The sequence below is a fragment of the Balaenoptera musculus genome, chromosome 3 (assembly GCF_009873245.2).
Source record: "Balaenoptera musculus isolate JJ_BM4_2016_0621 chromosome 3, mBalMus1.pri.v3, whole genome shotgun sequence".
Lineage (NCBI taxonomy): Eukaryota > Metazoa > Chordata > Mammalia > Artiodactyla > Balaenopteridae > Balaenoptera > Balaenoptera musculus.
Window position 1 is genome coordinate 154246079 of NC_045787.1, and position 15218 is coordinate 154261296.

At 50.9% G+C, this 15218-nt stretch overlaps 1 protein-coding gene across 1 annotated transcript; it reads right to left on the reverse strand.

Moving 5' to 3' along the window:
- Positions 1-10882: 10882 nt before the first annotated feature.
- RNF187 (ring finger protein 187) lies at positions 10883-14897 on the reverse strand. Its single transcript, XM_036847319.1, has 5 exons — positions 14850-14897; positions 13701-14414; positions 12256-12348; positions 11824-12045; positions 10883-11223 (listed from the first exon to the last, which is right to left on the reverse strand). Exons 1-5 carry the CDS (start codon positions 14895-14897, stop codon positions 11221-11223), a joined length of 1080 nt encoding a protein of 359 aa, XP_036703214.1. The 3' UTR covers positions 10883-11220.
- Positions 14898-15218: the final 321 nt, after the last annotated feature.

Sequence of the window (15218 nt, forward strand, 5' to 3'; positions counted from 1 at the left end):
ATCCTGAAAGGTCTCCAGGATTGCAACTGGAACACCAGCACCCTAACTTACTATATAATCAGGCTGGAGGAATTTCATGAAGCAATTCCTAAGGCTTTTCCAAAACCTGTTGATTGAAACAAAATTCAAGGTTCCACACAAAAATCTGACAAATCTATTCATGACTATTATAATCAACTTCAGATTATTTTTAAAGAAAATTCTGGTTTTCCTTCAGATGTTGATTCCTTCTCGGTAGGTTTTAACTGTTTATTAATGGGCTGAACAGGAATCTTTCCCTTCTGGTAAAAAGGATTAGAATGGAATGGGAAATGATGTCTACTCCAGATTTAGTTAATCTGGCAAACAAGCCCTCTCACACTCTAGATGAGTTACCTATAATAAAGACACTAAAATTCTTAATCTTCAACTCTGGCAAATGAAGACCACTAAATGAAACCAAAATCCTCCTAGTTTCTGCTATCATTCCAAAGATCCAGGACACTGGAAAAGAGACTGTTACAAATTTAAGTGCTTCAGGTACCTTCAGGCCTTTAACTAGCCTTCCCAACGTCCTCCTAATTCTCAATCCTGAGGCTCTGAGGAACTACAGAGGCTCTTCCCAATCTTCCCTCTTAATCACAGAAACATTTGTCCAGATTGGGGATCAATCTCTTCCCAGTCCTAATTGACACCACAATGCAATTTTAGAATATTTCCACCACCCCAGAAAGAAACTCCTGCCCAGTGCAGCCAATCCCTGTTTCCACTCCAACTCCAGGCAAACACTAAGCTACTATGTGTCTCTACAGATTTTATGGCTGGTTTAAAAAAATAATCTTCATGATTTTACTTTGCTCACAACTGTGTCTCAATAAATACAGTAAAACAACATTTAAGAAAAATGACGCAGCCCCTGCCTCAGAGTACTGAACATTTCAAATAGTGGAAGTCTCTAATGAACCTCAAAATGTTCCTGTCTATGAACCTACCCACTTGTTTAGGCCCTTTAAGAGATAATACACCATTTTTTCATTAGTTCCTCTGCTTCTACACATTTATTAGGCTGAGCCTTTAGAGAAATATGCCAAAACTTCTTTCTTACAAAAGGGGGAAATAATTCTAGAATTTGACAGTAGATCATAAAAGCAGCCAACCAGGTGAATTAAATTTCCCTTTGACATCTTTTATTTGCTCCATCTCTGAGTGTACTAGGGTTGATTGTGGAAACACTGATCATTTGTTCCAAAACCTTCAACTGATATTGGCAAAATTCACAGCACACCTCTCATCAAGATTCAAATAGATCTCTCAAATTGAATTAATCAATAGCCTATAGTAAAGAAGCCCTTCAAGGTATAAAGCCCATAGTAGAATATTACAAGGCTCAAGGCCTTGTTATCCATTGTACGAGTACCTGTAATAGTCCTATTTTACCTGTGAGAAAACCTAAGCGTAGAAGGGGAGGTTCGTCCAGGACCTTCAAGCAACAAGCAACACTATTATCTCTTGAAACCCTGTAGTTTCTGACCCTCATACACTACTAACATCCATTTCCATTGTAAGCAAATTCTTTACTGTAATGGTGTCAAGCATCACATGGTAATGGAGAACAACCTGGGAAGAAAATAACATACAATTGTAACAATAACACTGATCTTCAGGAAAGTCCAGAATGGCTCAACAAAGAAATTACAAGATGGAAGCAGAGAATGCAGGAAACGACAGAGGAGAAAAGAAGACTGGAGCTCTCAAATGTATGGATGCAACAAGCTGTTATAGATCAAGTGAGCCAATTAAAGACACTGGCCAGACCATGCTGAAGATGATCCGTCTTCTTAACCTTATTAGAGGTCACCCAGATGATGGAAACTCAGAAGTAGAGGGAAAGAGAGCAAAAAATGGTGTTTGCCCTGTTCCTCCATCAGAAGTCAATCAGAAAGGTATCATTGATGACAGTAACACACATGGCCCTTTAGGTAGGCCCAAAAGAGATAAAGAACTATCCAGAGAATTGTTGGAAGAAAACCAAGGGATTGAAGAGCTTATAAGACAAGTAACAAGTCTCCAAACTGAGAGAGCAACTTTGCAGCTTGAAAATTCACAGCTTGAAAGTGAGATTCAGAAGCTCCAGCTGAAGCTTCAAAATCAGCCTGAATTACAAGAAGAAGATGTCACACAAATTGAGAGAAAGTCAAATGAGGAGGGAGCACACTCTGTAGAAACTGAGAAGAAACTTCCTAAAGTGTGCAGGAGCCTGAACTCCACATGTCAGATCAGCAACTCTACAAGAAGTTGACTAAAGACGTGGGCACAGAATTTGAGAGAACCACTTCCTCCTATCAAAAGAAGAAACTCTTGTATGAGAAAAGAGTTCAGGAAAGCAGGATGGTAGTTCTGTTGATGGAGAGAAAGCTCCACAAGCTGAGGAAAGAGAATGATCAGCCAGGGAAACGCTGGCTAAATTCAAGTCCAAGTTCCCAAGTGGGCCTTATGCTCCTCCTGCTCCACCTACAGCCCACAGAGGCCCAGAAAGAACAGGGGGTCCCCTGGGTCCCCAGGAGAGAGAAGGGTCATGCTGAGAGCACTCTGGGACCCAGGGCCACATGCAGGTTTGGCTCAACTTCACAGCAGCCAGGCCCTGGACACCCTCAACTACAGCAGAACACCTGCCTGTGCTTTCTTCCCTAAAGTCATTTTGATTCCTCTCTTTAGTTTACCTTCTATTATTTAATTGATGCTGCAAAAGTTCTTATTGAAGTTTGATATAGTACTATAATTGTAAGATAGTATTTTTAAAATAAAAAAATTGTTTAATATAATTCTTATGAGTACATAGTTCCAGGTCATGAGACCCTCTAGAAATACATAGGTCTTTATTAAATTTTAATAAAGAATTGCTATTTACTACAATCATCAGTGAAATTTGACATGGTAGAGATGTTTAAATAATAAAAACCAATTTGTATGCTAATAGCTGTTACTATAAATGTATATTAAATTTACCTGAATAAAATTATTTTTTGGCCACGCCACACAGCTTGTGAGATCTTAGTTCCCCAACCAGGGATGGAAATCGGGCCCCCAGCAGTGGAAGCACAGAGTCCTAACCACTTGACCACCAGGGAATTCCTAAATAAAATTTGATAGGTTTTTAAAAAACAAGGCAAAAAAAGAAATGCAAACAACAACAGCATTCAAACTTCATAATGTTTTTATTGGTTTAACCCTTACATTCATAGATTAATTTAGGGCAGTTGACATTTTGCTATCATATGTTTTTTCTTGTATTTTTATATTTTGTTATTTTGTTTAAATAATATTTGCTGTTTAACTATTTCTAAATTTTTTTTCCAGTCAAAATAAAGATTTCCCTTAATGACACACACACACACAAGGACAATGCAGATACAAGGCACTATAGTTATGTAACTATATGAAGAAATTGTAAATTAAAGCAGCCATAAGTATTTTTTATACTTTATTGTTTTGTTTAACACCGTGTTCTTTAAAATTTTCTAAATTTTATGCAGTCAAAATAAAAAATTTCCCCTGAGGACAGACACATGCACACACATACACACACAAAAGCACATACAGCTACAAAACTCTTTTACTAACAGGTAAAACTAAAGTGAGCCATACATTTTGAAAAATAAATTATAAATAAAAGGAGAAAGAAAAAATTACACCCACACTATTTTAATATACCTAAAATTTTCCTAAATTATACACATTCAAAGAGAGTTTCCTGATGAATCAGACAGGATTCCAACAAGAAGCACTTCATCCCAATGGAGTAGGTGAAGAGGCTGTAATGGAAGTGCATGTTCCTAATCTTTAGATGGATAAGGGACTGGACAAGGGACACTGAGGTCCCCAGACACTAGCAATGGGAGAGCAGTCCCCACCCCTGGGCCTGGAAGGAGGGGGTAAAAGAAGCATCATCTGATTCCAGTGAGGAGCTGTCCAGGGACTCAGGAAAGCTGCCCCACCTTCTCTCTTTCTTAGCTAATTCCCCACACTAGCAAACAGGCACCTACAAACTTCTCAGGCTCTGTCGAAATTCAGAATCAGCCAACACACATCCCAAGTGAGGGGAAGATTCTGGAAGAGCTCAGACACTTGTGTGACCAGGGACTGGAAATCAGCAGAACAGAGGAAGGTTGCCTGGACGGCAGCTTCTGCATCCTAGTAGAAACAACTGTGGCCCTTCTGCACAAAAGACCATCTTGTTAGCTCACACATTTTCTGGCCTTACCTTTCTCCCCCCTTGCTTTGCCTCCCTCATCCCAACAGGGCACATGGACTCCACAGGCAGTACTGGGCCAAGACTCCAGGAGACTGGATTAGGTCTCACCTCTGGGGTCATTTGTGCCATACTTCCTTCAGGCCATGGCCACTTTGAAGGACCAGCTCTACCTAGTTAGGGTTCTTTGTGGTATAATTTACAACGTGATGGGGAAAAGAAGGCAAGTGAGTGAAACAGGAGGGAAAGGTTTTCCTTAGACCTGAGTATTTTATGCTGAGTTTGATGAAGAGTAGATAGCTGTGGGTAAATATGACAGGTAAGGAAGATGAGGTAAGTGTAGTGAACTGCAGGAAACTTAGCAAGGCCTGTTTGTTCAGATTCTCGTCAGAGTCCCTTTGTCTTTGGAGATTAGGATGCTCCTTTCCTCTGGGTATTGGGAGGGCATGTCTCAAGTGTGGATTTATGGTCTATGGGAGAAGGGTGAGGTGGGGGGAGGTCAGAGTGACCTTCCTTCTTCTGCCATTTTCTCAAACTCCTCAGCTTAAGATATTCAATATGCCAAGGTGCCATGTTCAGCTGTAGTGTGTCCTGAACCCCATCACAAGCTAACAGAAAGTTTTATGTCCTAGATGGGGTCATTAAAAGAAGCACTGGCGGTAAAGGTCTGTGTGAAGCAGTAGGAGGGTGGAGCCCACACTGAGCCAAGCTCTTTCCCAGGGATGACTTCTGCCCAGGTGCTCGGTGCCTGCTGCAAACCAGAGGGCTCTGGGCCACAGAAGGTATCCCTCAGACGGGGCCCCCAGGAAACCTGTTCCATACCCCTGATACAACATATCCATGTGTGCCTCCGACCCCACACAGCATTCTCGCAGAGGACTAAGGCACAAAACGTGCTTCCATGGTCCAGGTCCAAGGTGCCTGCTGTGGCCAACGGTGATAGGCACCTTTCCTACTTAAGGGCCAGGGCCATTGCCAGCTCGTGCACTAACCTTGACTCTCAGACTTCAGTTGCACAGAGGCAAGAAAGGATAAGGGCAGAGGAAAGAGGAAATGATATATCATAGCTCTTTTCCTGGCTACGTGAGTGCCTCTGAAAAGAGCCTTTGGTGTTGCAGCAGGACGGCCTAGATACTGGGCAGGACACCACCCTGCTCGATGGGCTCGTGGCCTAGCAGCTTGTTGAGCTCCTAGCCGCTGCGGATGGCCAACAGCAGGTGGCGCGCACCTCCCTGCTTTGACAACCAGACGTCTCTGAATCAACCGCCGGCCGGTAGCTTTTATACTCGGGGAGCACGCTGCCGCATGCTGCGACCACCAATAGGATAAAGGCGCTCGGCAGCTTCGTAGCCCCACTGGCTCCTCCGCTACCAGCTCTGTGGCTTGTCCAATCAGACGAGCCCTGAAAAGTCGCTTCATTTGCATGCGGCCCGGGAGTCAGGGCGCAGAACGCAGTGTTGTGCTTTGTGCGCTCGTGTATGCGCTTCCTTGCTGACTGTCCTGTCTACGGGGGCTGAGGGCTGCCCGGTTGCCTCTGCCGGCTGGAAGGCAGGGGAGTGGGCGTTTTGGCTAGGCCACACTCCTGAGATCCCCATTCACTCTCCGGTTTCCTCCGATGCTGGTGGCCCCTACGGGACAGGGGGAGCGCGAGATGCCCCGCCGGGCTGCGGCCGAGAGTGGCCTTCCAGGAGCCGCAGAAAAACCGAACCCACGACAGGCTGGCCTTGCCCAAGAATGTCGCCTTACTGGTGGGCGCCAGACCCCTGGAGGTGGCGGAACGCGTGGATGGCCAGATCTCCGCAGAGGCGCGGTCAGCCCTGAGGTCAGCCTAGCCCCGGGTCAAGGTGCCGGGGAAGCCCCCGCAGACCTGCTCGCTCTCTAGAGGCAGACGGGTGGTGTCTGGCAGCCTAAGCGTGAGGATGAAATCTTTACAATTAACGAAGAAAGGAGGCTGTGGCAAAAGCAACCACGAGAGGTTGCTCGTGCGGAGGAAGAGACACCATTCTCGGTCACTGAACGAAATCAGTGGTTGATCCAAGATGCGGGATTGAGAAATTTTACGAAAGGAGAGTCTTGTACTGACAAATAGGGGACGTGAGGAGTCTTTGTATCTGTGACCAATGTGTTCGGTTTTCTATTGACTTCTTTTCAAATCTGCCTACTTTTTTTGTTTTTCACAAAACAACCCGAGCAACCTCTCGTGGCTGCCTTTCCCGCAGACTCCTTTCTTCCTTAATTGTTACCGTGGCCTGTGAAAGTTTAATTCTGACTGATTGACTTACTCGATCATGTGTTGTATTGATGACAATGTTTAATGCACATTTTTTCATTTCTAAATAGTTTTACAAATACTTGAAGACTTGTTTGTCTAGTAGAAGTGGCTCATTAGCACACCCGTCTTCAGGAACGAAGGTTTAATAAACCCCTAGAGTCCAACAGGTTATCTTAAAAAAAAAAAAAAAAAAAAGCCGTAAGGATTTTTGTCTCATTTAAATTATCCATCTCCAAATTGACTAAGATTCAGTTAGGAAATGAAGCACCTCAACTTTGTACCACCTGACTTGAAGAGGAGTCGGGTGGCCTCTGGGGCACCCACAGAGTGCTTCCCTCTGCCCAGCATGATACCTGTGGGAACCTCACTTTCTGAGTAAGTTCAGCTGTTACCTAGTTTGTGGCATTTCATCCCCTCCCAGGCACCAGCCTTCCCTTGAGAAAACACTAGGTGTGCACTGAGGCCATTTTTGAACACGATGTGAGAACAGTTGACTCCACTCCTCCCACACCCAAGGGAGAATGAAGCACAGAGGTCCAGAGCAGAGGGCTTCTAAGCTGCCATCACTGGAGCTCGATAAACAAGTAAAAAGAAATGAAGACCCTCCAAGGTGGGAGGGCACAGCCTCTGGAAGTCTCAGAATGAGAATCTGGAGGAAGGTCCCCTGAAATTTGAATGAGGTGGATGGCCAGACACCCACTGAGTCTGTAAGATCGAACCAGCGTGCTTGCACATTAAAATAAGAAAAGTATTCTTTTCATATATGGGGCCTCCAACTTTTTCCAGCATGCATACCACCTTAATGTTCCCAAACTTCTAAGGCTCCTTTCACACACACCCAGACACCCAGATTTGATAGGGAGCTAGTTACAGAACTAGCTAGCTACTATAGACACCCCAAAGTGACTTGAAGTACCCTGGAATCTAACTTCCTTCCCTAACATCAAGTCCTGAGTTAGGGTGGTCTCCGGATGACCAAAGAATCTCCCCTTCCCATTTTCCACCCCACAGTGCTGTGTGTCACCTTGGTTCTTTACCTTTTGTTTGTTGCTATTCCCCACTCCAATAGGATTTCCCACTCCAGTAGGAAACTACCCTAATGGGTTCCACTTATCACTTTGAAGCATTCTTCCATGAAGTGTTCTATGTGCACACATTAAGTTTAGGTAAACAGTGCTGTTTTATACTTCACTTTGTTTGCAGCATAGTGCCACAGCTCTGTGCCCTAAGCTCCACTATGTTTCTATGTGCCAAGCTCCTCTGTATCTCTGGGCTTCAGCATACTCTATAGCCTCCATCCCCCGTTTGACCTTCCACCTCCCCCATTGAGGGGCACTGGCGCTCGTCTTCCCCACCCCCAAGACAACGGTGCCGAGGACGCCTGAGTGTGCATCCCCCTGTGGGCCTGGAGAGAACTAAGGAACACCTGTGAGTGGGTCACTGGGTCCAGGGTCATCATGCCCTAAATCTGATGACACCTGGCAGCAGAACCCAGCAGCAGTGCACGGGACAAATGGTGGCAGCTTTCCCATCTCCATCAGCCCAACAGTGTGAGTCATTACTTTTATAGACATGTGATTGCTCCAAAAACTAAGGAGTTTGAGCATCTCCTCCTGGGTTTCTGAGCCCTCTGGTTCCTCTTACGCACTTGCTTGTCCACACCTCTGCTGTGTTATTTTACTCCAGTCACTTTTGGCTCTTCACAATTTGCAGGAGCTCCTTGCAGTTTTGGTACGAACCACGTTGGTCTGGGCGCTGCAGACATCTTCTACTGCTCCACCTGTCTGTGCTGACTCTGGCCATGGGACACTTGGTTGAGTAGAGGAGGCATTTTTATAAGTCCAACCATCTCACCTGAGAAAACCATTCCCAACACCAGACAGTCCTCAGCCTGTCAGCTGGTGGCAGAAAAGCAATGGCAGCATTCTCATCAAACCGCTGTGGGTGTAGTTCTTGTGTTCCTTGAACCCCCCCCTCCCCCATGGCAGGGCAGCGCTAGGGGGACATCCTACCAACAATGGCAAGGGAATGGGCCTCAATCCATAGGTCTGCACAGAGCTCAGCCTCAGGACTGGCCATAGCCGTGAGGTCTGCCCCACCCTCCCCAGCAGGTCATACCCTGGGAAAAAGCTACATCTGCATCAAGGACGTAGTCAGCAGACCAGCTTCCCTGGAGTTCTCCGCACCTCTTGGACATGAAAATCAGGTTGGGGCATCCCTGTGCCCATGTCATGTTGGCAGAAACAGTTCTACTGCACTGCTCCCCATGCTGGTATCCCCCATATCCACCTTTCTGCTACCTCAGTAACAGGGACCTGGGTCACCTCCAGCTTCTTGATGCTGCAAACAAGATTCAGTAGCCGTCCCGTGCACATTACCTCATGGACCATGCTGGCATCCCTTTGGCTCGCCAACCCAGGGCTGGAATTGCCACGTCATATGGTAGCACAGTGTACTGTCTAGTCAACTACTGAAAGTGACCTCTGAGCCCTCCCTGATAGAAGTATCTGTGTGCCTGGGGCCATGGGATACATTGGTGTCTGGAAGAGGAACATTATTCCACAGAGAACAAGGGCCCACAATGGAGAGGCCACTGTGACCAGTCAGCAGGGAGCAGAGGGTGGGAGCTGACTTCAGTGAGGAAATGGCAGGGATCGGTTGTACAGCCCAGCAGGCAACACAGAACTTTCACCACTGGACATTCAGAGGAGCTGCTAAGCGAGAAGCCAAATCTTACTGGAATCAAAGGCCATCCATGCTGGAGACATTCCTGGCCTCCTAGACACAGGCCGGCAGCTCCCTCCTGTGTCCCCACTGCATCTCAAACTGGAGCCAGGGAGGGGGCCAGAGGCACCCCTAGTGCTACCCCTGATCTGAGGAGTCAGGATTATTTATTAGCGTTACTCGGCCAAGGTCCTACAGCTTGCCAAGAGGATGAACCCATCACTCTCCCATATACAACCAGGCAGCTTTTCCCACCCTCTGCTTGTCATTCTTATGTAGAGAGTATGTGAGAGAAACGGAGAGACAGCTCATGCGCTGAGAATTCTATCCACATACCATCAGAAAGCAAGCAACTCCATGCTGGTATCAGAACCTCCCATCTCTCCCCAGCACTGGGCACCCAGGGGGGTACCACCTTTCTGGCCTGCACCCCAGCCCTGTCTAGCACATCCGTCTCCAGGCAGCCAACTGAGAGCAGAAAGGACAGGCCTCCCAGCAGATCTCTGCAGAGGAGGAAAGCGGGTAGCTGGATCTCCAGCTGCGGGAAACTGGAGCAGCTCCCCAATTTCACTCAGCAGAAGCAGGAGGTGGAGGGCTCATCAGGGAGAGGTCCAACCCACAGACCCCCAACATGGGGCAGTGCAGACACAGTGCCTCCTCAGAGACCAGCCAGGGCATGGAGAGAAGATATATGGGAGGAGGGATGCCAAGCAAACTGGTTGAAGTGAGCCCTCTTTAGTGGGCTCTGTAAGCGCCGGCTACCAGCCAGGCAGGTCGCCTCCAAGCTCACAGAAACACAAGAGGCCAGCAGCACCAAAGCCCAGTGACTCCCAAGTCTGAAAGGCTTCGTCCAGAAACAGGCCATCGATCATAAAGCTGCACTTTTGGGAACGACTCACAGCCCCACCCACCATCCTTAACGCCTGTCTGTGTCAATTCTTGGACCCCGTGACCTTGTCACTTTGCGCCGCAGTTTTGTCTTTTGGAGGAATCTACACAATGACACTACTACTAAGAGGTTTTGCTAAATTCGTCCAGCAGAGGAAATATGAAGGGAAGCCAGAGGTACAGGGAAATGAAACACCAAGGTGAGGCCTGGAGATGGCCTGAGCCTGAGATTGCTCCTCCCGCCCCAGGAAAAACTCCTGGGTCAGTGAGGGACAGGCAGGCAGACAGGGCAGATAGAGGGTGATGCTAAGGCAGGTTCCTGGGAAACCACTGGCATCCAAGGGATAGAAGATGGAGAAGAGAAATGAGAGCCGGCTGAGTAGACACCCTCGGAGACAGAGCAGGGACAGAGCCTGGAGGATATGGCCAGCAAGTCTGCACTGCCCCTGACACACAGACTCCATGAGGACCTCAAGGTTCTCACGTTTCTGCGGATAGACCTCAAGCTGTAGATGTAGATTTATGCAACAGGTCTGATCTGCCCGCCCTCCTCACCCAGGCACCCTGAACATTCCTTTCCCTTGACACTCACCCCAAATTCAACCTTAACTGCTATGCCCAATGCATGGGTGGGGGTCTGTGGGCCTGGGTGTGCATGTCCGGTGGAGCAGCCCCGTTACAGGCTGCATTTAAATGGGGCGGGTGTCAGGTCTGGACAGCCCAGGCCTCCTGGAGGTGACGACCACAGCTCATGGAGACCCCGGCAAATCTGACAAGACTTGGGGCAGCGCAAAGAACTTTATGGAGCTGGGATACACTTAGGTTAACTTACCCCCAATACAGATCTCTGTAATGAAATGTTTATAGCCTAGAAACATGAACACCTAGAGGAAAAGGGAACACAAACACTCTTCTGAGGAGCACTGTCTTCAGCAACTCAAGGTGGGCACTTAGAGTTCACAGCCCACATCTACACCTAGGAGAAGACACTCAGGGTTGGGGTGTCTTGAAGGATGACAGGGGGGTCCAGAAGGAGGCGGATGGAGGAGCTGCTTCAGGCCAGGGATGGAACGAGCTTCCTCTGCCCGGTGCCTGGGCAAGCAGCACATCACTGCATGGGAAGAGAGGGAAGGAGTGAGTTAGGTTCTATCCTGGAAGCCAGGTGACTGGAGAACCCAGCCCCACCAGACCCACACGTCTCCTCACCCACAGTCACCACCCACTTGGAGCTGATTAACCAGTATTGCCAGAAGTGAAATGACACCTCTCAGCTCAGAGGAGGGAAGACAGAGGCTGCTGGCTCCTGGCTCCTGGCTCAGACTCAGGGTTGCAAAGAGCCCAGAATCTCCAGGTTTAGGCAAAGCCTCAGGGCACAGTGTAAAGGAGGACATTCAGGATGAGGGCATGGCAACCACCATCCTCGCCAGGATCCCTGCCTCTCCTGACCTCACAGCCAGCTCCTACCTGTAGAGCCCCAGGACAGGGCAGGGGCCCAGTGCTTCAATATTGGGATGCAAGTCCCCCCTCTCTGCATATGTTCCTTCCCACATGGAAGCTGGAGAGTCTCCTGGATTACTCATTCCTGAAATTCAGCCCCAAATGGAAGCGAGGCAGCGGTCTTAAGGCTTCTCTCTTGGCAAGCTACCACCTTGCTAATTCTTGAATCTGTGCCCCCTCTGCACTCCCCTGGCCACCAGGACAGGGTGCCCACCTGGAGCAGCATACTGAGGCCCAGGTTGCGGTGCCTCCTCTCCAGCTCCGACACAGCCTGCAGCAGGGACCTGAACCTCTCCGCTGGGTCCTCATCCTCGTCGTCCAGGGACCCTTCCTCTTTCTCTGCTTCCTGCAGGAAGCGCCCCTCCTCCTCGGCAAAGAAGGCCCGAAGCTTCTTGTAGTCCGTCAGGGCCTTCTTCCTCCGGTCCATCACATGTCCCTACAGGATGGGTGGGTGGCAGGGAGGGATATCCGTGTCCTCGGGCTACCCCGAGAGCCCCCGCCCCACCACCGACCACCTCAGGGGAGGAGAGTCCCCTGACCATCTGACTGTACAGTGCTCAGCTGTGGTCCAAGGCCCTGGCAAATAGGGTCAGGGTACACAGCCACGTTTCCTTGTTCACATGGACTCCAACCCCACCCCACTTGCCTTCCACACAGCAGCGGCGGACTCAGCCTGGCCATGCAGGTCCCGAGCATCGTTCAGATCTTTCCTCATGATCTCCACAGATCCCTTGTTCTCCTGGAAAGAGATGCCGGTTATGGGGTGTGTGGCCACTTCTGAAGGTCTGGGGCCCACCTAAGCCCAGTCCAGAGGGACACTGCACCACCAGAATCCCCTGTCCGACGGTCCAGAGGCCTCAGTTCATGGTCTTGGCCCACCAGACACCTCAAAACCCTGCAGGCGCCAGAGAGGGGGGTCTTAGTGACCCACTATGCTCTCTCCAGTCTGAGAGAAATATTTGTGCTAAGAATCCAACAGGGTAACTGTACACAAGACCATCCATTGGGGTCCTTAGTGTTACTCTCCCCAGCGCAGGGATGGAGGGTGGTCTCTTTGGGGTGAGGATGGCCACACCCAGGGCCTGCCCAGCTCCATGCACTGACTGGATAGGTGGGGTCCTTCACCAGGAGGAGAGACCAACTCCAGTCCCCTGGCCACATGCTCTAGCCCCAAGCAAGCCCCTGGATGCTACACTCCACTGTTTACCCAGGAGACCCCAGGACCCAACCCCTGACACATGTACCCTCAAACGTGCTACTCTCTCCCCTCTGGTGGGCAGGGACCACACTGTTTCCACTCCCGGGGCCTGGCTGTCTTTATTCTCTAAGAAATAAAATTGAGCCCCACACACACATCCCGAGACACCAGCTGTGACCAGACTCTCCGATGGCGGGTTCCGACCCAGAATCAAGTGCCACATGTAACGGCTGAAAGCACAGTGGAAAAGGTTCCAGAACAAAGTAGGTTAAGGGACACGGGAGAAGACGGAATGGGAGCGGGGTGCACAGGACCCCAGAGGGGCCGATAGCCTCAGGTCCCGACCCCTATGAGGGGACTTTGCTCGTTGGGGCAGGGCTACCATAGCGTGACGTCATGCCAAGGGCAGGGCAGTAACACAAAAGGGGCAAGGCATGGGGGCGGGGCCCACAGCAGGACTGTCTGCCCATGGGGGGTGGGGCAGGGCAGTACAACACTGAGAAGGCGGCAGGGGCATCCTGGGGGGAAGCGGGGGACGATGGGGAGAAAGGGCATAGTCCAGGGCTGGGGAAAGGGGGACTGGATACCTTCCGAAGGTAGGGGAGTGGAGAGGGAGCAACCACTGGGGATAGGGAATGGGGGAACAAGGCACCGTCCAGGGATGGGAGAAAGGGTACCGGGCACCGTACAGAGAAAGCAAAAGGGACAGGGCAACAACTGGGGTATGGTGGGGGGTGGGGGCGGCGGTCAGAGCACCGTCCAAAAGATGGAGATTGGGGACCAGGGCGCCAACCGGATAATACGGAGGGGGAACAGGGCGCAGTCTGGGGATGGGAAGGGGGTCAGGGCACCCTCCGGGGAAGGGCAGCGCATGGGACGCCGCCCGCGCGCACCTTGCCGCGCAGCGCCTTCCTCCAGCGGGGCTCCCACTCGGGCGGCTCGGGCCCCGCGGCCATGCGGCAAGCGGCGCACAGCGGGCCCCCGTCGGCTCGGCACAGCAGCTGCAGCGCCGCCTCAGAGGCCGGGCCGTCGCGCGCGGGCGCCGCGGCAGCCTCCTCGAGCGCCAGCAGGCGGCGGCTGAGCGGCGGGCGGCCGGGCTCCACAGCGCGCTGCCAGCAGTCGTCGGCGCACTCGGGACACGGGAAGGGCCCGTCCTCCTCCGCCCAGAATCGCACCACGCACGCCCGGCAGAAGCGATGGCCGCAGTCGGCGCGCACCGGCTCGCGGGGCGCGCGCTGGCACAGGGCGCAGGCGGCCTCGGCTGGGCCCGCGGGAAGCGCCAGGGCGGCGGCGGCGGGGCCCTCGAAGAGGGCGCAGACAGGGACGCGGACCGGGGAGCACAGGTGGCTGGGCTGGCGAGGCCGGAGACACGGGGGAATGCCGGGGACCGGGACGCAGGAAAAGCGCGGCCGGAGAGCCGAGGACGGGGATGCGCGGACAAGGATGGAGAGCAGGGACGAAGGACAAGAATGGCGACTGGAATGGCTGGGCGCCCGGCGCAGGGTCCTGGCAGCGGTGTGCTCCACCACGCAGGGTCCTGGCAGCGGTGTGCTCCACGCAAGGTCCTGGCAGCGGTCTACTCCAGCCTCCCGGGTGCTGACAGGCCGCTACACTCCGCCTGGGTCCTGGCAGCGGTGTACACTCCACTCCCTCCCAGCTAGCAGTGGCGCGCTTCAGTCTCCCACCCGCGGGCCGACCCACGTCCTTGCACGCTGAAATCTTACAGGGATTGTCACTTCTCCCATAAATGACTCGTGTGAGAAAGGGAAACAGTTTTATTTGAAAAATCCATTTTAAACATCTTTTTTGTAAGCTGCTAGGACCTGAGCTGCAAGCACCTCCTCCGGGGCGCAACGCCCACGCGGGGTGGGGACTGGGCTGGAATACGGCCTGCGTGGGACCCCTCATGTGCATCGTCACACGTGAAATCGTTCTGCATGCACCGAACCGCGTGGGCCTTCCCCGCGTGCGTAGGTCCGGCGTGGACTCTCAGAGGAATACGTCCTGTGAGGGCCACCCCACGTGGGTGGCCAACGTCCGACCTGGAGCCCAGGCTTTAGGTCCCCAGTTCGCCCCTGAGCCTCAGGCATGGGGAATCCAGCGGCGAGGAAACTCATTGATTTAGAGTGAAGACTTGTGATAAGACCCAGGGCTACCAGTCACCAGGCCCATACCAGGAAATTCGTTAGCATTTCTTTAGAAAAGACAAACAAAAAAGGTTTAGGGAAGGAGCGGTCTGGTATGTTTTTGTTTTTGTTTTTGTTGTTTTAAACAACCAAGCACGTGGTTTTTAAAAAAATGCAATTTTTAATTTTTTAAAAGTGAGTCTGTTATTCCGCATAAGTGCAAAATCTTCCTAGGTATTGCTCTTTGGTTTTGTGGGGGGTTTTTTGTTTTTTTTTAAATCTGAT